This window comes from Pongo pygmaeus, chromosome 1 (genome assembly GCF_028885625.2).
Source record: "Pongo pygmaeus isolate AG05252 chromosome 1, NHGRI_mPonPyg2-v2.0_pri, whole genome shotgun sequence".
NCBI classification, from domain to species: domain Eukaryota; kingdom Metazoa; phylum Chordata; class Mammalia; order Primates; family Hominidae; genus Pongo; species Pongo pygmaeus.
The window spans coordinates 193,896,760-193,917,610 of record NC_072373.2 but is presented as its reverse complement, the minus strand read 5'-3'; the positions used below and the strand labels follow the sequence as shown (position 1 = coordinate 193,917,610).

At 49.4% G+C, this 20,851-nt stretch overlaps 1 protein-coding gene across 3 annotated transcripts in view; it reads right to left on the bottom strand.

The window, feature by feature from the left end:
- The window catches only part of GRIK3 (glutamate ionotropic receptor kainate type subunit 3), a 237,973-nt gene that overhangs the window by 12,926 nt on the left and 204,196 nt on the right, over window positions 1-20,851 (bottom strand). For 2 of the 3 annotated variants that reach the window (XM_054448627.2, XM_054448636.2), the window contains exons 11-13: window positions 17,197-17,420; window positions 11,357-11,475; window positions 8,677-8,894 (exon numbers count right to left, since the gene is read on the bottom strand). In XM_054448627.2, the coding sequence (XP_054304602.1) occupies window positions 8,677-8,894; window positions 11,357-11,475; window positions 17,197-17,420 (561 nt within the window). Of the gene's footprint in view, window positions 1-8,676; window positions 8,895-11,356; window positions 11,476-13,597; window positions 14,194-17,196; window positions 17,421-20,851 lie in introns of those variants that run through there. The other variant, XM_063657508.1, reaches the window with a different exon arrangement.

The following is a 20,851-nucleotide window of genomic DNA, read 5'->3' as shown; positions in this document are numbered from 1 at the left end:
CCCCTCTTCTTGAATGTGAGCTGAAACTAGTGATTTGCTTTTAACTCTCCACAAAAGTGATGGGATGTCATGTCCAAAATTAGGTTACAAGAGACTGTGACTGGTACTCTCTCTGGCTCGTCTTACTCTGATGGAAGCTGGCTGTCATGTTGTGAGTTGCCCTATGGAGAGGTTCCCAGGGCAAGAAACAGAGGCAGCCTCTGGCCACCTATCAGTGAAAAACTGAAGCCCTTAGTTCAATCATCTGGGGGGAGCTGAGTCCTGCCAACAAGCATGCAGTGAGCTTGGAAAACATGCCTTGAAATGACTGTAGCATTAGCCAACACCTTGACTGCAGCCCCATGAGGGACCCTGAGCCAGAGGACTCAGTGAAACTGCCTAGATTCCTGACCCACAAGCTGTGAGATAGCAAATGTTGTTTTAAAACATGAAGTTTTGGGTAATTTGGTATGCAGCAATAGATAACTTATACACCCTCTCAACCACATAGTCACATAAGCCACTTCTGCTCCCAGTATGGTTGCTTTTTCAGATAATCATCAATTCCAACTATTCCTCTAATCAAAGTATCCTAGTCCAGTCATCTCTGCTTTGCCAGATACACATGTTCCTGATACTCTACCATCCTGGTTATTGGAACCTAAATACTTTTCTCCCTCCAGTGATTGCTGCTCTTCAGCTCCTTTCCATCCTTGTCTCTTCTGCTTTCCCAATTCTCCCTCTACTACTAGAGGTGAGAACCAAAGGTAGACGAAGCAATCAGACCTCCTAATGCATCTGCCCATCTAATCTATCCTTCCAATCACCCATCAACCCATCCATTCACCCATCCATCCATCCATCCATCCACCCACCCACCCATCCATCCACCCATCATCCATCCATCCATCCATCCAACCACTCACCCACCCATCCACTATCGTATCTGATCATGCTATCATCCACACACCATCTACACACTAGTTAATTCAACTAATCTGACTATCCACCTATCTATTACTTATCTATCCATCCATTTATCCATCTATCCAACCATCTATCTATCCATCCATCCATCCATCTGTTCTCTTACCCACCTATCCATCCCCCAATCATCCATCCCTTGCTCCTCCTCACCCATCTTACCCACCCACTCTCCTATGTCATCCACCCTCTCAGTCATCCATCCAATAAATCTCAGGTCCTGAGAAAAGTAACTTGACAATGAATCACTCAGGAAGCCCCACCTACTCCTTCTGTCTCAGAATGGGATAAGAACTTCTTCTCTTTCTCTAAACTCCTCCTTGTATCCTCCCCACACCCCAACACTTGATTCCTCCTATATACAGGCCTGCCTGACACCAAACCATATGCTCTTTCCAGTAACACAACACCATAGATAGAGACAGAAATTTCAGTTGGGGGCTGAAGGGAATGTTGAGGCAGATGGGCTTTGAGGAAAGACACAAGAAAGGCACCAGTGGGTAAAGGAACTGAATGAGGAAGATGGGAAAGGACACCAGAGAGCTTGGACCAGTGAAGATGGGAGGTGAAAACAAGGCGTGAAGCTGGCTGTGATGTTAATTTTAAGAGGTTCCTGGCTCTGGAGCCTCCTGGCTCCAGCACCAACTAAATTATTACCTCCATCACCTTCAGGTAGATGTGTCTGAAATCTGCTTTCCTAGAATGCTCCCCACTGTCCTTGTCTTCTGTCTTGGGCCCCCGTTCTCAACCCCATCTGCTCATGGTCTCTGCTTCCCCTTAAGTGCTGTCCTTCTGTCCTTGAGCAGTTGAGTGATTCTGGGGCACAACCCTGAAAAGTTTCCTTGTGGCATGTCTAAGCAGGGATAGATAAATCCAGGGCCCTTCATGGACTCTCAGGTCCCTCTCTCCCATCTCTGGGAGAGTTCCCATCACAGGCCTGAGTTCCCATCACTGGCCAGAGCTATCATCACCACCCTAGGGAACGAAGTCTCACATACCTACAGCTCCTGTGTCATCCTGCCTGTCCCGGCCCTGGTGGGATCCTTAATAAAGATTGTTTCAGGGCTAGTCACCCAAATCAACTAATGGAATCATCTGGAACAACCAATACACGGTGGTGTGCCAGGACAGAGATGCTTTTTTTATCAGCAAAATTGGCAAGAAAGTAAATTTCAGGCTCACGACTTTCAATTCCAGCCTCCTCAAAGAAGCAAATTGATTTTCCCTGACTGAAGATACTTAATCTTGAGAATTTAACATTTCTGTACGAGAGAATGTATGTAAGTCTATATATATATATATAGCAATTCCAGAGGGAGCTGAATTTCAGAGAATGTGTGCAGAGATGCAGTAGCAATGGGATTGCATACAAGACCTTTGTTGTTTTCCATACTGGAAAGAAAACCTTTTTCCATATTAATTGGCTTTCTTATCTCTGAGTGTGGAATCTTTGGCCTTACTGGATCCATGGATTTGAGCAGTTAATCATTTCTCTTGGGTCATTTCTGTGGGGACAGGAGACCTCTTTGGAGTCCATGGCCTCTGCCCACTGCTACAGGCTCCCTGGTAAGGACAGTCTAGCTCCTAGTTCACCCCCACATCCCGGCAGCACATGCCTGAGGCTTGCTTGTGGGGGGCTGCAGGCTGGGGGTGGAGGTAGTGAGAGGAGTGAGCTCTACTGCACTCTGGTGTCACACCAGCTTGGACTCAAATGCCAGCTCCTTCTGTGACCACAAGCAAGCGACATCACCTCTCTGAGCTTCACTTTCCATATCTGTAAAACAGGTGTTGTAAAAGTACCTGCTACTTAGGGTTATCGTGAACATTCAACAAGACAAGGTGTGTAAAGTGTTTAACACAGAGCCTGTCCCTAAGGCTCCATAGGTGGCAGGAGTCACTCTTTCCCTTTAAGGCTCCTTAATTCTCCGTAAAGCCCAGTTTTCTCATCTAGAAACTGGGGAGAAAAATCTCTATAGTGCTAAGTTGCTACGGCACTTAAAGGGGTAAAAACTCAAATGCTGACAGGGCCCAGGCAGGGTATTGAAGTAACTAAAGAAGGCTGGGTGGGAGTCTGTAAACTGGAGATAAACATTGCCTCTCAGCTGCTGAGAATTGCTGTAATTGATGTTTTAAAAAAATATACATATATAAATAAGCGATGTGTGGCCCCTCCAAATCACATTTATGGGCTGCACAGGCCTGTGTATCACCAGTTTGCAACAATAAACAATAAAAAGTTAGCATTCACTGCATGCCTACTTTGTGCCAGGTAATGCTGTGAGGTGAATACATGAATTATCGCATTTAATCATCTCAATAGCTCCATTAAGGTGGGTGCCCATTAGTTGGTCGTCTCCAGTGTGCTCCAGTTAAGTAATCTGCCCCAGGAAGGAATTTCAGGGCAAGAAGAAAGGGTCCAGCCTGCTTCTCTGGTTTCTGTTCAGCCAACTAGAGGGCTGTGCAGAAGAGAAAGCCTTCGACCTAAGTCCTCCTGTATGCCTGGCTCTGGGCTAACCACTGTACATACAGGAGCTCACTGAACCCTCTTGCCAATTGCTGCATGGTGAAAATAAGTATCTGTGTTGTACAGGGGAGCAAATGGAAGCCCAGATAAGTGAAGTGACTTGCCTAAGGTCACCAGCAGAGACATCGCCCCAGACTCAAATCCTGGTCTGTCTGACTTTAAAACTGGTGTAGCTTGATGATGACAGGTGGCACCACACTGAATTCTGTCTGGGCATTATATTTTGGTCCCCCTACCTGCTTCTGCTTGAAGGCAGGGCTAAGGCTGTATGTGACAGAGGCCAGCAGATGGGTCAGGAGAAGCTGGAAGCTGAGTTTAGGAAGCATCTTCCTAGGCCCTCCAGCTCAGGGAAGGGTCTATCATGCAGCTGGGAGGCAGGGTGTGGGCCGGGTGACCTCTCTGACAGCGTGCCCAGGTCAGATGCTAGGAACTGAGGCTGTGCAAGGGGGATGGCCTGACAATGGCCAGGGGCCCAGGGAACCTGGCATTCTCAGGCCCCCAGCTCCCATTCCTTTCCTAAGCCACTATCCCTCTCATCTGTTATGTGCTCTCCCATCACCAGCACTGAAAAAGGTCTAAGCGCTTGGAGAAGCTGTCTTCCGACGTCCTCTCTCTTCAAAGCTGCGCAGCCCTCCCTGCAAAGAACACGGTTTCCCAACGTTCTCCTTTACATTTTGCCTACATATTTTTACAGCCAAACAGTGCTTTCAAAGGCCTCCTTTTTCATCTCCTAATTAATTTTTATCTTCCAAGACGGAGGGAGGACAACACAGGAGACGCTGTTTGTGATGTCTGCTGCTCCCTGACAACTCTTCAAATGAAATTTCCTTTGGAATGATGGGGCTGCAGGGTGGGGGCGAGGGATCGAGAGCCCCCCAAGAGCCCAGCGTCCCGCTTCCTGCTGTTGTCGTCTTTGGACAGAAAAAGGTTCCCTCCCTTGTGAGTTCTACTCTCAGTCAGGGCATTTTTTAAGACTGTGTGCTGCCTAATCAGGAACATGCTAACCACAGAAATCAAGTTCATCTGTCCTGCACTTTGGACCTTCAATACAGGCTGCCCACTCAGTTCCTAGTCCTCGATATTATCTCCTGCACTTGTGCCACTTGGCTGCCGCCATCTTTAAATCCCATCCTTTCACTCAACAACAGCATCCACTCAACACGTATTATTAGAGCAACTACGACGTGCCAGGACTGTGCAGGGCTGGGTATGTGGTCAACCGACTGTGGCTTCACTCTTCCCCAACTGCCTCCTGAGGACTGCGGCTGGGTCCTTAGAGAAGCCATATGAACACAGTGACTAAGAGCATAGGCACTAGAGCCAGGTTGCTTGGGTTCAAATCCCAGCTCTGCATTTCACTAGCTGTAGGATATTAGGCAAGTCAGTTAGCCTCTCTGGGCCTTCCTTTCATCATGTGTCAAATGGAGATGATAATAATAATCTACCTTCCAGGGCTGTTATTGAGGATGTTATAAACAAATACAGGTAAAGTGCTTGGAATGGTGCCTGGCACAAAGTAAGTGTTCATTAAATGTTACTGTTATTGTTGACTTTGCCAATGTCTCCTAGACATCTGATGGCTCCTCCTAGAGCTGCCTCCTGTTCAACAGTAGTGCAGCCTTGCCATATACTCTCATGGGCAGGGGAAGACCACCTCTCCAGGAGAAGACCCTAGAGCGGATGTGGGAGAGGGCACTGTGCGTGAAGACAGCATGTCTGACCTTGTACCCCGCTGCACCACTGATCTGCTATGTGATAATGGGCTGGGCCTGTTTCTCTGGGTTAATCTCAGGTCTCCTTCCAGCTCTAACCTGCAAACATTCTGTGCTAACCAGAAGGCTATCACCTGGCCGGGGGGGAAGGTGTAATTAGGAAGTCCAACTACAGAGGGCAGAGGGGTGGCAAGGCAGGGAACTGGTTCATCCAGGGACCTTCAGTGGGGGCGGGGCGGGGGGTGGTGCTTCTAGCTCATCATCTGAGGTGGGGGGGTGGTTAATGTATCTACATTCAGGCTCTTCTCCCATATGTAATAGTCCCGTTGCTGCTGATGATGACAGGGAATCTGGGCAAGGAGAGCTTCAGTTGAATTAAGGCAGGAGACAATGTGGCCAGGCATAAAGAGGAATTTATTGACCATAGGGACAGGAAGAAAGTGGAGTTAGTTATGCAGGGGGTGTGGAGTTGTTGTTTCTGACCCACAGACTCCTATGAGCATGGGCCCATGAAGCCCCAGCATCCCAGACAGGTGACAGCATTTGTACCTCTCCTCTGCCCTCCTCGCTGTGCCATTTGCACGGAAGGTGGGTGAGGGCAGAGGAGGCTGTGGGAGGTGCTGCTTGATGGTGAGGGCAGCAGCTTGGTGGGGAGCTGGGACTAGGTTCTTGGAAGCCAATCTGAGCATCTTAGCATGGAGGGAGGCAGGGACATCCAATCGGTGGCAATGAGCCTGCACCAGGCTTACTTATGTCGTTTCTCTTTGATCGGGAGCCCTGCTTAGAGATGGGCTCATGCGTTATGCATGAGAGATGCTCTGGCACAAAGGGCTAGGCCACAGCCTGGGGATAGGCAGGAGCAGGCAGGCATGTGTGCACACACACACACACACATGCAGACACATATGCATGTACAGTCCATTATACACACACACACCCAGAGACACATTCGTATGCATGCATGGGCCATTATACACACATACATCCAGACATACATACATGCATGGATCATTATACATGCATATGCAGATACATATGTATGCACAGGCCATTATACACATGCACACTCAGATTCATGCACGCATAGGCCATTACACAGGCATACACACACAAAGGCTAGTATACACACACATGCATGCACAGGCCATTACACACACACAGGCCCATCTGCCCTCCACTTATCTAGACATACCCATGAGGATATCCAAGCAGACAGACACATGTATTTTCTCTGTACGCATATACAGGTAGACCCTCTGGTACACACTTGTACACATTCACAGGCATGTGTCCACATGCCCAGATCACAGAGATGCATCACACATATGTTCAAGCACACATACACATAGATGCAGACACGTGTCCAAGCACAAATACACACATGTCCCCACACAGGCAGAGTTGTGCACAGGCACATGTGTGCACATACACACACGTGCACATTCCCACATATTATATACTGCTACATGCACATGTGAAGCCATGCATGTATACACATCCTCACCTACTCACTCATAGGCAGGAACACATAGAGTCCCATAGTGCTCCCAACATGCCTTTGATAATGCCGTTGGCTTCCCCTCACTCTAAATACACGGTAGTGACCTCTTAGGCAAGTCAACCAACATCCCTCTTGGCAACATCCAAGAGGGAAGCTCCTTTCCTCGCTCACTGTCTCTTCACTACAAAGCTGTTTCCAACTTCAAGGAGGGACATGGCGGGGGCTGGGCAGTGGGGAGGGGAGAAAGTGCTGTGGGGCTGCAGTGCCCAGGAGGTAGAAGGCTTTCCCACCCAACCCCTTCCTTCTCTCTTCACTCAGGCCCCACTGGAGGCTCCACCTCTCATTTGGAGGCTTAGCCTAGGAGGAGGCAGGGGCTGGGTGATGGGGAATCAGAGCCCAGAGGAAAGGAAAATACCCCAGGCTTCCATTCCAGGTTGATTAAGAGCAGTTGATTAATAGATAAACATATAAATAAGTGGGCCTGCAGCCACAGAGTTCCTAAATCCTAATCATTTCTGGGAAACAATTGGAGCAGTGGTTCTCCAAGCACGGAACCTGGACCAGCAGCTGCAGCGTCACTTTGGAACTTTTTAGAAATGCACATTCTCGGCCCCATCTAGACCTCCTGAGTCAGAAACTCTGAGGGTGGGGTCTGCAAGCTGTGTTTCTTTCTTTCTTTTTTTTTATTTTTTGAGATGGAGTCTCACTCTGTCACCGAGGCTGGAGTGCAGTGGCGCGATCTTGGCTCACTGCAACCTCTGCCTCCCGGGTTCAAGCCTTTCTTCTGCCTCAGCCTCCCCAATAGCTGGGATTACAGGTGCACGTCACCTGTAATTTGTATTTTTAGTAGAGATGGGGTGTCACCATATTGGCCAGGCTGGTCTCGAACTCCTGACCTCGTGATCTGCTCACCTCGGCCTCCAAAGGTGTTGGGATTGCAGTCGTGAGCCACCGCGCCCGGCCTGCAAGTTGTGTTTCAACAAGTCCTCCAGATGATCTGAATGCACACCCAGATCTAAGAACCACTGGCTTAAAACAGGGCCCGTGAGGAAGCTAGGCCTGGGTTGCACCTGGTTCCTCCAGCTGGGCGTCCCTGGACAAGTCACTTAGCTGCTCTGGGACTCAGTTTCCACACATGTAAAGTAGAAATAATTCAAGTACCAGCCTCCCAGGATTTGTCACGAAGATTAAATGAGGCCCAGCATTTAGCACAGTTCTTGGCCTACCGTGAGATCTCAGTGGCAGTAGCTACTGCTATTACTACTTTAATTTCTGGGAGAACCTTTGCAGCTTCTGGTTCTCAGGGCCAGCCAGAGTCTCCTAAGCCCTCAGCTACTCCAGTAGAAAGTCAAAAACATTAGGGCACTGAGCCAACACTTCACAGAGCAGGAGGAGCAATGAAATCATGGCCAGATACCCATTAGAGCAGTCAGTTGAGCAGGTGACAGGAGCTTTATCTGCTGACACCAGCATTCCCAGAGTGTAACATGCTCAGTAATGTCTGTAAACACTTGTTCAAGTTCTAAGCCTCCTCCCTTCCTCTCAAGATTTGGCCCTGCTGCCGTCTCCCCATCCTCAGGCTAGCTTCCTCAAGATGGATGGCATTGAGGTCTGAAGCCAAGGGCAGGGAGCCCCCAGGGCCTGTGTGTCTGGGTGGCTCTTCCCTCCTCCCCCCTTCTCCAGGCCCCTCTCTCCACCTGTCTCCCTCTGATGACTTAAGGAATCATAACACATTCACATTCATCTCAGGCACAGAAACTTCTAGGATTTGTGTTGAGGCCAACCCAGTTGGCCCACATCACCACAGCTCCCCAAAGTCAACTAGTCCAAACAAGGTGGGGCTGAGGCTTGGGGGCTTCTGACCCATTGGCCATGCGTGGTTAGGGAAGGACAGAGACCCCCTTTCCTCTTCTGCTCAGTAAAGGGTCCAGAGAGGATCAGCTCATGGTGCTGCAATAGGAGGGAGAGGGCCTCACCTTGAAGAAGGTCATGGTGGCCCCGTCCTTGACAGCCCCATACTCAATTTTGGTTTGCTTGGCCAGGTCATCAGCAGAGTCAATGGGTGATTCCATGCGCTCCACGGTCAGAAAGGCAGCCAGGTTGGCCGTGTAGGAAGAGATGATGATGAGCGTGAAGAACCACCAGATGCCACCAATGATGCGTGTGGACAGGGCTTTGGGCATCAGCTCAGACCCTGGGCAAAGAGAGGAGATAGGCAGTCCCTTGCAACATCCAGACTAGCGCTGCTCAAGTCCCCTGGGTCATGGATTCCTCTGATACTCTAATGAAAGCTAAGGCCCTTTCCCAAGACCAGTGGTTCTCAAAAGTGTGGTCCCTGGACCAGCAGCAACATCATCACCTGGAACTTGTTAGAAATGCACATTCTTGGGCCCTACCCCAGCACTTACTGAATCAGTAATTTCTGAGAGTGGGAACCAGCAATATGTTTTGAGTAAGCTCTCCAGATGATTCTGACGCAGGCTGAAATTTAAGAATCGCTCTTCTATAATAACATATACATTCACATTTCATAGGCTCATCAAAACCTCAGATGCCTAAACATGGACCACTTATGTGGTCCCAGCTTAAGAACACCTGGGAGTCAGGACCCCTGGGTTCTCGAGTGAATCCTGCTCCCAACTCTCAGTGTGATCTTATGCCTGATACTTCCCCTCTCTGGGATTCTGCAAAACATGAAGAATTGTCCTTCCTCTGTCCCAGCCTCACATAAATACTGTGGTGCTGCAACGATATAATTTGAGAAGAAATTGCATTGGAAATACAAATGGTATACAAATATAAGATTGCTATGCAGTGCTTTGCAGGAGGGGAAAAAAAATCAACACTTTTTGAAGCTCTTTGCCGAAATATATCACTTTTCTTCTCCAACCTTAGGTGTGCAGCACAATAGAGATGACACCTTCTAACTGAAGTAATTAACTAGGTGGCTTTCAAGAGATTTAAATTGCAAGCAACTCCTGAACTTTCCAGAATATTTGGACCTGCAATCTGAAAAGCATCTGCTTTGATATGGATGATTTTTTTTTCTCAAAGAAGTCACTCAAGGGAGAGTTTTTCAAATACATAACTATTTTTCTCCCTCCTAATCAAAACCACACAGAGAATACATCAGGGGTCAGTGCTTTGAATAGCAGCGGGAGGTGGAAGAGGAGAAGCGATTACTGCATTGAGGGGCTTCCAGGTCTTTCCCAACTGTCAGCGAACAAAGATGATGGACAAAAAAGCAAGGTGAGGCTCCAGGACACTCATTAATAGCAAGGACAGATTGAGGCACTTCCCTTGAAAGCTGCCTGTCACTTCCTAGCTGCTAGAGACCACTGAGGCTCTGTGTCTCCTCCCCAACTCGCCACTCCCAGCCTCCCCAGGTTGCTCCAAACCAGGCTTTGGGCTGCTCTTAGAGGGAGAGCAGCTTATTTGAGTCACTTGATTGGTGAGTTCTGCCAGGCTTGCCAGACCTCTGCCCAAGTCCCTGCCCTGGCCTCTGCCATGGCCAAGAGGTTTCTCGCATGTGGGACAGATTTGCTTTTTTCCTCTCCTCCTTCATTCAAGTGCCCAGCACAGAGCCTGGCATGTAGTGGGTGCCCAGGACACATTGGGATAATGCCATTTGCTCATTCATTTGGCATTTACTGATGGATGTCTATTGAGGACCAGGGTTTGTAAAGGTTATACACAGATGACTGAGGGACAAGGACATTTTCTCTGTCCCTTGAAGCCCCTTCCCTGCCTGCCCCCTAGGCAGGTCCCTCAGTGAAACTCTAACAGCAGAAACTTGTCTGCACTCCCTAAGATAAGAGACTCTGGACATGGGACTCCACCTGCAGAGGCAGTGAGCACATGGCTTGTGGCCAGCAGGACCAGGGGGCAGTGTCCTTTCCTGGCTGGTGGTCCCCTCTCCCTGTGCCTGCCCTCCTGCTCCCTGCTGTCTCCGCATCTGACTCCTGGCAGTTAGAGCAGGTTCTCTGCTTTCTGAGATATTTGAGTAGCTGCAGATAGTTCCAAAGCACATTGGCCCTCCCTCCAGAGGATGTAAGAGAATTGCATCCTTTTGTGTACCTCATCTTTGAAGAACTTGGGCTGAAGTCCCCAACTCAGCCATGATCCTTCCTACTCCCAGGCACTTCACAGCCAAGCGGCCATGGAGTCCCATCCACAGTGTATCCTGAAGCTCTCTTAGTCCATTTCTGCCCTCCACTCCCAGGGCCACCACCAGGGTCAGGTCTCATCACCTCATTCCTGCAGTGGCCTCCCACCCAGACTCCCTGCCTCCGGTCTCCTTCCATCCACAGCCTAACTTGCTCAGCTGGACTCTGTGATGATGAGGACACGGGCGGGGTCCGCCACAGCCAGCAGGGTGCTCTATGTCCACCTCAGCTGGAGCAGGAGGTGGGGGATGCGTCCCGCATGCCCTGGGCTGGGTGGTTTTCTTAGCTTCAGACCCTGAGCCAGCTCCAGCCAGAGTGGAGGTGGAAGTTAGGGGTCTGGGGCAAGGGCACGCATCTGGGTATCTCGGTGTCTCCAACCTTCTGCCGGCTCATCAGGGTCTGAGGCTGCCCCGAGAGGTGTGGGCTGGCTTTGCTGATGCCAAAGAGGCTGAAGACCCTGGAAGGGGAGGCCCTGGGAGAGGGTGCATACCTTGCTGCATCAGGGATCCCATTCCAAACCAGAAGCTGTTAAGCAGAGTGAAGTTATTTTCCACCACCTCGGAGCCAGGGTTGCAGGGGTGAGCATCGTACCACTCATAAGGGCTGAACCTGCCACAAGAGGAGAGGGACAGTCAGCCTGGGAAGCAAGGGGCATCCATGCCCCAGCAGGCAGTGGTTTCACAAACACTGCTGTGCCAGCCGCCTCAGCATCAATATCCTCATGGTTCTGCTGAGAGGCAGGGCAGGGGAATTTCTTCTCGTTCTTTATTGTTAGTGCCCTTTTCTGGTTATAAAGGTAATTCACCAGCATCTCGTAAAATTAAAAGTGCCCATGCCCTTCAGCCTCCCAGTTCTGCAACTCATTATCCATCCCAGAAAAAGCACTCTTACAGGAGCATCAAGATAAGCACACAAGGGTGTTTATCAAAGCATTGTTTGTCATCGCAAAAAAACTGGAAACCACCAAAATGTCCTTCAATAAAGGAATGATTAAATAAACTATGCCACAACTATACTGTGAAATATTACGCAGCTGCTAAAAGAGAATGAGATACTTGAGATGTGCTGGAGGGGAAAGGTCTTCAACACATATTGTTGAATATCTAAGCAATAAAAATATTAAAAGCAATGTATTAAAAGCAATAGAAAATAAGAACAATATGACCACACTTATATAAACAGACTCCTAAAGACATAACTATTCAGTGCTTTATGTATACTCATATGCAAATGCATACTAAAGGGTCTGAAAGGGTCTCTAGATAAAAAATAATCAGTGTTTACTTCTGGGGAAGGGCATCAAAATAGCAGAAGGAATTTCAGGAGCCTATTGCTCTATCTGCATTATATAAATTTTTAAAAGTGAGAACATGCTTTTGAATTTTGGGTATAATAAAAAACCTTAAAACGGAAAAAAAAGCAGAAGACACACTTTATAAAATATTCAGACAGTACAGATGAATACAATCTGAAGGTGAATGTACTCCAGCATCCTATCCCCCGGAGAGAACAATGCGTTATATAATTTTTTAGATTTTTGTCTTTGAATATACAAATATATATATGACAGGCAAAAAATGATTACTTAAAGCCCCCTACTGCCTTCTAAGGAAGAGGAGTCCTGATTACTGAATTGAAGGGAGTTTTTGTTCACTGCGTGAGTTCCAGTTGAGGATATGTATGTTTAAAGAAGCTCAAGAGGTTGGGGGGACCCTGGAAAAAGTCCCAGGCTGGTGGACATTTTCTCTAGATTTGTGGGGGAGGTTTTAGGATGCTGAGAGGACACATCTGGAAGGAGAGACAAGTCCAGTGGAATTTTGTTTCATTTTTTAAAGTGCAATGCCCTTTAAGTGTGATGTTGTGACCTCTCTTTTCTGTCTCCCTTCTAAAATGGAATATATTATACATTGATTACCGGTGGTCATGTGCAAAGAATTTTATTTTCATGAAGCGGGAAGATCCCTCAAATAGGAAATTCTAAAGAAAGGTTTCAAACCAAGACAGGGATCTTCAAAGGAAATGACCACAAACTGGTTAGAGGCTCTAAAATCCACAGGGAAGAGATCTAGAATGGAGAAAGCAGAGATTAGAGGCTATTGTGAGAAGGGTTTTTGGAGAGAGCCTTTGGAGGGCTGGGTGTCCACAGCCCCCACTTCCTCTACCACATCGAGGGAGAGGGGCTTCCCAGGGGGTGAGGCAGCTTAGTGCCTGGCTCTGTAACTGAGCGGATGGACCTGGGAAGTGTGAAGGGTAGGGGTCAGGCTGACAGGTGCTCTGTCGGTGGAACCAGGAGAGTCCCTGCTACACAACATTGGCCTGCAGGCCCAGACACCACCAGGTCTCAGGACACTGGGTCCACAGTGCTTCCCCTGGACCAGATGGACCCATGCAGAAGACAGATCCAGCCCAGGCCGACTTTGACTCTCATCCTAGAAGGCAATGGGATTCCAACAGGGAGAGGCCATGGGGCACAGGCTGCTGGAGGACCAGGGGCTGAGAGGGGAGTGGGCCATGAAGGGAGGCCCTGCCGGAGGGGGCCACTGGAAGAGCACCCACCTCTGAACAACCTGGAAGGTGGGACGGAGACAACATAAAGCTGATTTCTGGTGAGATCTCCCGAGTCCTGCTCTTTACATGTACCAGGCACACATACACAAATGTATAACATATATGATATTTTTAACCCCCAAAAAATCCCCTATAATACCACCATACTGTCCGAGAACTTGGTTTTTCATGTAATGTTACTCTTTTCAGGTCAGTTCTTCCGGATCTACCTCATGCTCTGTAACCACTCCGCAGGTGTTTCTAACCATGCCTTGACTGATGGGCACTTAAGCTGTCCTCTCTTTCCAACTGTGGTGCACTCTGCTGGAAAAGCATCCTTGGACACAACTCTGTCGGCCTTGATGCCCAAGGGTGGCCTTGTCTTCTGGGGCTTGGCTGCAAAGCCTTTCTAGATTTGGGAGAATGCTAAAGTGTGGCTCAATGGTGATGTTTCAACAGGATGAAATTCCAGGGGCGGAACTGCTGCTTATCATGATAAAAATAACCGGTTCTAGAATGGGCTTCTTGGCTATCAAATGCTGTTACAGGCTGGGGTCCTCACCACCTCCTGAGAGGTGAAAGCATGCGGGGTGCCCATTTTACAGATGTGGAGGCCACGAGGATCCTGCAGTCAGTGGGACAGAGCGTCCAGGCTCTAACCCTCCTCGGCCATAGGAGAGGAGAGGAGTGGGATGGTCACAGGACAAGGAGGGAAGGTGTCACCTGGAGTTAATGGCGGATCTTGGATTTGTAGCTTGTGGTTGCAAGGGCTTCTCCAGTCTTGAGAGTAAATAGGAGTTAGAAGTTGACCTGGAGACACTCTGTCTCCACAGAGAAGGCTACACTCCATCCCCAGCTGGAGTGTGGAGGTGGAGACAGGGCATCCACTATGGCCAAAGCTCTTGCTCCCTTGGGATACTCAACTCAGATTTGGCTGCAATGTGGCTCCCAGGAGGTAGATGGGCTGCTCACCCTCAGCCCTGCCTCCTGGGTCAGGCACTTAGGATCATCCTCTGCCACGAGTGCCAACTGTCCTGATCTCTGTGGTGAGAAAGCACCCCCTGCTCCCTTCCTGTTTCTTCCCACCTCACCAGGCATGAAGCAGAATATCTTGGTGGCAGTGAAAGGCCTTGCGCAATGCCTGGTCCCCTGGTATGGGCCAAACAGGCCAGGCCAGGCCAGTGTGCAAGATGGACACTCCTGTGCCAACCTGGAGTTGCCCCAGAGTGGACCTGGGGACCTGCCCACCCTTCCCAGGCCCCATCTCTTGGAACTGTGGGCAGCTGTGCCCAGATCTCCAGCAGCCAGCATGGTCACCGGGAGTGAAGGGGAGATGGCTGCATTCACCCTACAGATACGTTGTGCTTGACCCTGCCAGTGTTATACAAAATTAAACGGCCAGGCGTGATGGCTCACGCCTGTAATCCCAGCACTTTGGGAGGCCGAGACAGGCGGATCACGAGGTCAGGAGAGCGAGACCATCCTGGCTAACACAGTGAAACCCCGTCTCTACTAACAATACAAAACAATTAGCCGGGCGTGGTGGTGGGCACCTGTAGTCCCAGCTACTTGGGAGGCTGAGGCAGGAGAATGGCATGAACCCGGGAGGCGGAGCTTGCAGTGAGCTGAGATCATGCCACTGCACTCCAGCCTGGGTGACAGAGCGAGACTCTGTCTCAAAAAAAAAAAAAAAAAAAAAAAAAAAAAAATTAAACCAGTGGCCACACAGAAAAACCATGAGACGTCATATAAAAATCCAAATATCTCTCTCAAAATCATGAGCTCTGCAACACTGGCCCTGCATCTCTGCCTGGTACAACCTGTTGGAGCTGAGCAGCGGCTGCCCCCTTCAGCCAGGTGAGCTCTCCAGGGTGCCTTAGTCCCTACCACTCTCCGCTGCCTATCACTATGCCTGCTTCACTCCCTTTGGCCCTGGCAGGTACTTGGGTTTGTCACCCTTGATATAAAGTTGGATTTGAACTTTATTTCTGGTCTGGGTTTGAAGCCCAATTTGAACTTTATATCTGGTCTGGGTTTGAAGCCCAACTCTGTCAAATAAAAGCTTTCTGATTCTGGGCAATGACTTAACTCTCCAAACCTCAGTTTCTGCTTCTATAAACTGGGGATAATTATACCCACCTCAAGAGAGGTGTGAGTGGTGTTGTGTGGATGTTGGGCGAGGTGACAAGTGCACTCTGACACTCTTCCTAGCTTGGCGGCCAAAACTCTTGTCCCTCTCCTCTCTTCTCAGGAGTCTTCTATCATTACAGCAGCTCTAGGAAATCCATCTCTTCTAGAAAGTCTCCCAGCCTAACCTTGGGAAGAAGGCTCCCACCTTCCAAGCCTGGAGGCAGGGTGGGAAGCAGGTGTGCTGGTGAAGGGCCAGGAATGAGAGGGGGATGGGACACACATCAAAAGGGCAGAGCGGATGCCGGAAAAGCCCGAGAGGGTGGGAGCTGAGAGACCACTGGAGCCGCTAAAATCATGGTGCAAGCTCTGGAGAGTGGCTCCTGGCTTTCAAAGGCTTGTTAGACCATTAGAGACAAGAGGCATAAATGAAGGCCTCTCTGTGGCAGGCTCGGCTGCTGCTGCGCCCACCAGGCAGGGCGGCCACGGCAGCTCCAGGCCTCTAGCAGCGCAGGGCCTGGGGAGTGGGACATTTCATCACTCACAGCCTTCCCTTTGGTCTCTCACAGCGTGGGAGGAAGGAGCGGAAGGGAGTGAAGTGGGGGGAGGGCGGCTTTTAAAGAAGGCTCTGGAGAAAAAAAAGGCTGAAAACGCCAAGTCGTTGGATCTCAAATTGCCTCTCCAGAGAAGTCTCTCTTTGCATTTGTTAGGATTTAGAGAAAAAAAAGGACCAGATCAGGGGCTGGGGCTGGAGCCCAGAGGGAGAAGGCAGAGGGCTCTGCTGGAAAGGGGTGGGGAGCGGGCCCCAGCAGCCACCAACCCGGGGCAGGGGCGGACCACCGGACAGAGATGTGGGTCACAGATAAAAGGCTTGGTGACCCCCATGGTCAAATGCTGTAAGGTCACCTATTGCTTGTATGACCTTGGCAAGTGGTGAGACTTTCTGAGCCTCAGGTGTCTCCTCTTTAAGGGAGGCTGGAAGAACTAAATAAGATAACGGCTGTAAAGTGCAGAGCACAGTGCTTGGCGAGCACTAGGTGTTCGCCAAACACTGGGCGAAACCTGTCCCCTAGTAACCTCCTCCTACCACCCACCAGCAAGGGTTTGCTATGTCTACTTTTTGTGAACAACCAAATGTGCAAGCATGTTGCCAGCATGGAGCCCAGACAGGGATGTGTGTATGTGTGCTGCATTTCTGCATGTGGGGATGGGTATGAGTTTACTGGGCACTGTTCCCCCTGCTGTTGTGACTTGGATAGACACACCCTGTTTTCCAAGTTCTAAGCCACCCACTGGGCCACCCAATTCCTGAGTCTGCTGCACCAGGTGCCTAGCTCATGTGGTGCCGCTTTGGGCATCCACTTGACCTCTTCGAGCCTGCTAATGGGACCTGAGGTGCAACTGCTTCATCTCAGAGTTATAGACACAGACGAGGGTGAGGACCAGGTGATTCAAGTGTGGGGGTGGGGAGGGCCAGGACAAGGAATGTTCCTTGAGGGATACAAAGGAATCTGAGCCATAGGGAGTGGAAGAGGAGTTGGCACAGCAGTGGCCTGAGCCTTGGGCTTCCTGTGCCAGGGGCTGAGGAGATGAGGACCTGCCTAGCCCCTAGACCTTCAACCTTGAGCCCGACATCTGGCCAAGGAATTGCCTTACCTGGCGATGACAAAGAGGACACAGCTGACCCCCAGGTAGGCAAGGAGCACATACATCCAGATGTCTGGGGACAGGGGATTGAGGAAGGAGAAGACGCTGGGGTTGGTGCCATTGGGCTTTCGATACAGGATGCTCACACCAAGTGTCATGAAGGGCTTGGAGAAGTCGATGGCCTTCTCTCGAACATGGGTGATGGTCAGGGGGGCCACGGCCAGATCTGCCTTCTGCAACCAGACAGAGAGAGAAAGACAGACTATGAGCAAAGTTTCAGAATAGCGGGAGACAGAACACCCTTGCTGGAGAAGAGATGAGGGTGAAGTCAGTTGTCCCAGCCCCGGGTCACTAACCGCTCTTCTGTTTCCACATTTACTAACCCTCCTTCAGGGCCAGCTCAGGGTGCTGGGGAGACAATGATGAATTCAACTTAACCTCTGCTCTCTAAGAGCTCATGGTCTTGAAGAAGAGGGTGGTGGAACAAACATGCAGAGAATGGAACTCTATTAAAGCTGTAACCCATGTGCTCCCTTCTCAAAATGGTGCTTTGTCAAATAAATACAGTTCAGTAACCTACGAACATTCAAAAATAGCTCGTGCTTTTTATTTGTGTCTTTCAAAACCACAAAGAGGACACAGAATGCACCACAATGCTTATTTAATTCTGCTTTCCTCTCCCATCTACTTCTTGACTGCTTCACCACATTCTGGATTTTCTATATATCCTAAAAGCCCTCCAAATGCAAGTTGGGCAAAGATAACACCCTCCTTGGGAGAAACTAGACAGGCAGGCTGGGCGTTGTGGCTCATGCCTGCAATCCCAGCACTTTGGGAGGCTGAGGCAGGAGGATCGTTTGAGCCCAGGGGTTTGAGAATAGCCTACATAACATGGTGAGACTCCATCTCTACAAAAAATTAAAAAGTTAGCTGGGTACAGTGGCACGTGCCTGTAGTCCCAGCTACTTGGGAGGCTGAGGTGGGAAGATCTCTTGAGGCTGGGAGGTAGAGGCTGCAGTGAGCCGTGATCGTGCCACTGCACTCCAGCCTGGGCAACAGACTGAGATCTTGTTTCAAAAAATAAAAAAAAAAAAAGAAAAGAAACAGAAGAAGCAAATCCAGGGCGCTTATTAATAGGAGGTGGTGCGGAGTGGGAAAGAAGGGGGTGGGGTAATGCTAGGAATGCTGTGTTAGTAAATTTTAGCCCATCACAATTTTAATAAGGGGAAGAATTAAAGTTCAATTTTTTGGTCTGAGCTTTTCTTGATTAAAAATCCAGATTCCCTCATTCCCATCCCATCTTTCCAGGACCCCACTGGCATCCTCCCCCATGAGGCCCCAGTGAAACCACTTCCTGCTTACCACAGTCCCTCCTTCAGCCCCATGTTCTGCACATCCCACGCTGTTTAGGATGTCCTCTTCTTGTACTCTCATTCCCACCACTGTCTGCCTTCCTCTGCACATCTTGCCTCTTCCAGAAACCCTCCCTCACAGCTTCCATCTCTAAACTTCCATGAAGCCAGCTCTGCTCTGCTTGAATGGCGGTCTGTGCTCCATGTGACCTTGCGTCTGATCTGCTTATTTGCCTGTGAGTTCCTGAGTGCGGCTGGAGCTGGGGCGGAGTCTCTGCTTCTTTTCTCCATCCCCAAGCCCCATCTCAGCCTCTGGAATATTTGTTAATTAATAACCTTCCCCTCTGAGAGGCTGCCCCTGGGGCTTCTGTGGATATTTACATCTCAGAATGTGAACTAAGTTATCACTTCCCTTCCTCAAGTAGGACAGGACAGAAAGGGAGGCTGGGGCCTAACAACCAGCATTAAAGACCTTTTTGGCAAGGGGGGACCTCCCTCTGAAACCCCTTTCCAAGGCAATGCCTCTAGGTGTCCATCCATTAACTTGGTCCAACTCCATTCATCCACTCATTGCGTCATGAACTCCAACAGACACCAGGGATACAGAGCTGACCCAAACAGACATGACTTCTGCCCTCACGGAGCTTACAGTCTAGTAGGGGAGATGGACATTAATCAAACTGTTTACTAAAGGGTACCTGCTAACACTAGCTCTGACTTCACTCATCTTAGAACAGGAACTAGCAATCCAGTCAAAATCAGATGTCAAGGAGGGAAGGGCTAGTATGGATGGAATCACAGCTTCTGGACAGCTCTGCAGGTGCTCCCGGATGGGAGCAGCTGGGAAATACAATTTTGACACTGCCACCCAATGTTTCTCCTTCTAAAGGCAGCCCCCACAGCCCATCACTGACACTTGGAGTCCAAGGATTTGATGACCTTCAGAACCTGGGAAAGATAGGGAGGAGGAGCCTATTATAAAGGCTTTTTCTTTTGTAAATGTCTGAATGTGTGAGTTGGAATTTGCCTGGCTGAAGGCAGAAGAAGGAGGAACGGGGCAAGCTGCCGCCACCCCAGCTCCTGGAGTCCTTTCAGTTCAGGGTACATACAAAAGAAAGCAGAAAAAAAAAAAAGAACTATCAGAGAGGGTGTAGAGTGGTGAGCAAGAGACCGAGTCCCTGGTGTCATGGAGCTTCCAGTTGAGTGAGCCCCTCATGGGGCTGTAGATAGGATCCCTCGGTGGGGTGGGAGCCTGAGTGAGATACCCTGAAAGGTTCCTTTCAGTCCTCAAGTTCTAGGATTCCCTGTAATGTTGACATGAGAGAGATGTAGAAGGTCTTTGATTCCAGAACTTGGCATCCCCAAGTCCCGCCCCTTCGAAGTCCAGTCATGTGCTGCCTAACTCTCTTGGTCAACAGTGGACTGTGTATTCAATGGTGGTCCCATAAGATTATAATACTGTTTTTGCTGTGCACCTTTTCTATGTTTAGATAACTTTGCATACACAAATGCCTACAGTATTCAGTAGAGTAGCATGCTGTACAAGTTTGTACCTAGGAGCAATAGGCCATACCATATAGCTGAGGCGTGTAGTAGGCACTACCATCTAGGTGTGTGGAAGTATAGCCTATGATGTTCCAACTACGATGAAAATGCCTAATGACATTTCTCAGAATGTATTCCTGTTGTTAAGTGACGTTTTACTCTACATTGCTTTGGGAGGTTCTGTTCTCATTCCAAAGTCGTTATCATTGCTCAAAATGCCTTTGGAACTGGTCTCTGGAAATGGAGTGGATTCTTGGGAAGAACCTCAAAGTCAATGGCGGTGATGAATCTTCCTTCAACTTTTGATGGCAAGTTGGATAAGAGAGTTATGGCTGGGGGACTGAGCTGTTTGTAGCCAATGATTATTCCAAGGGCTGGTGAGAAAGCTAATCACATGGCCACAGGTGATTGGCCTTCTGGCCAGCCCTTCCCCCAGATCCTCTCAGAGCCTTCGAAACCTCCCTGCCATTCTTCCTGCTCTTTGGTTGTAATGGGGTCAGGAGACCAAGGCATTTGCAGCATTCTATACCTACGGCGGCAAGACAACTGGCCAACATGACCTTCACTGGGAGTTTGGATCTGTGTTCTCCCTTGGGCTTCAGGAAGGCTGGAGTTCTCCACTGCGTTTCTGGTTAAGGCAGAAAATACTACATTTCACCGTTAGTTACGATTTCCCTGCAAAAGGCATTATTTTGTCCAACTTCCCTTGAAAGATGGGAACAGATGTCAAGCCTTTGCTGTTTCGGTTCATTACTCAGAATGAAAGG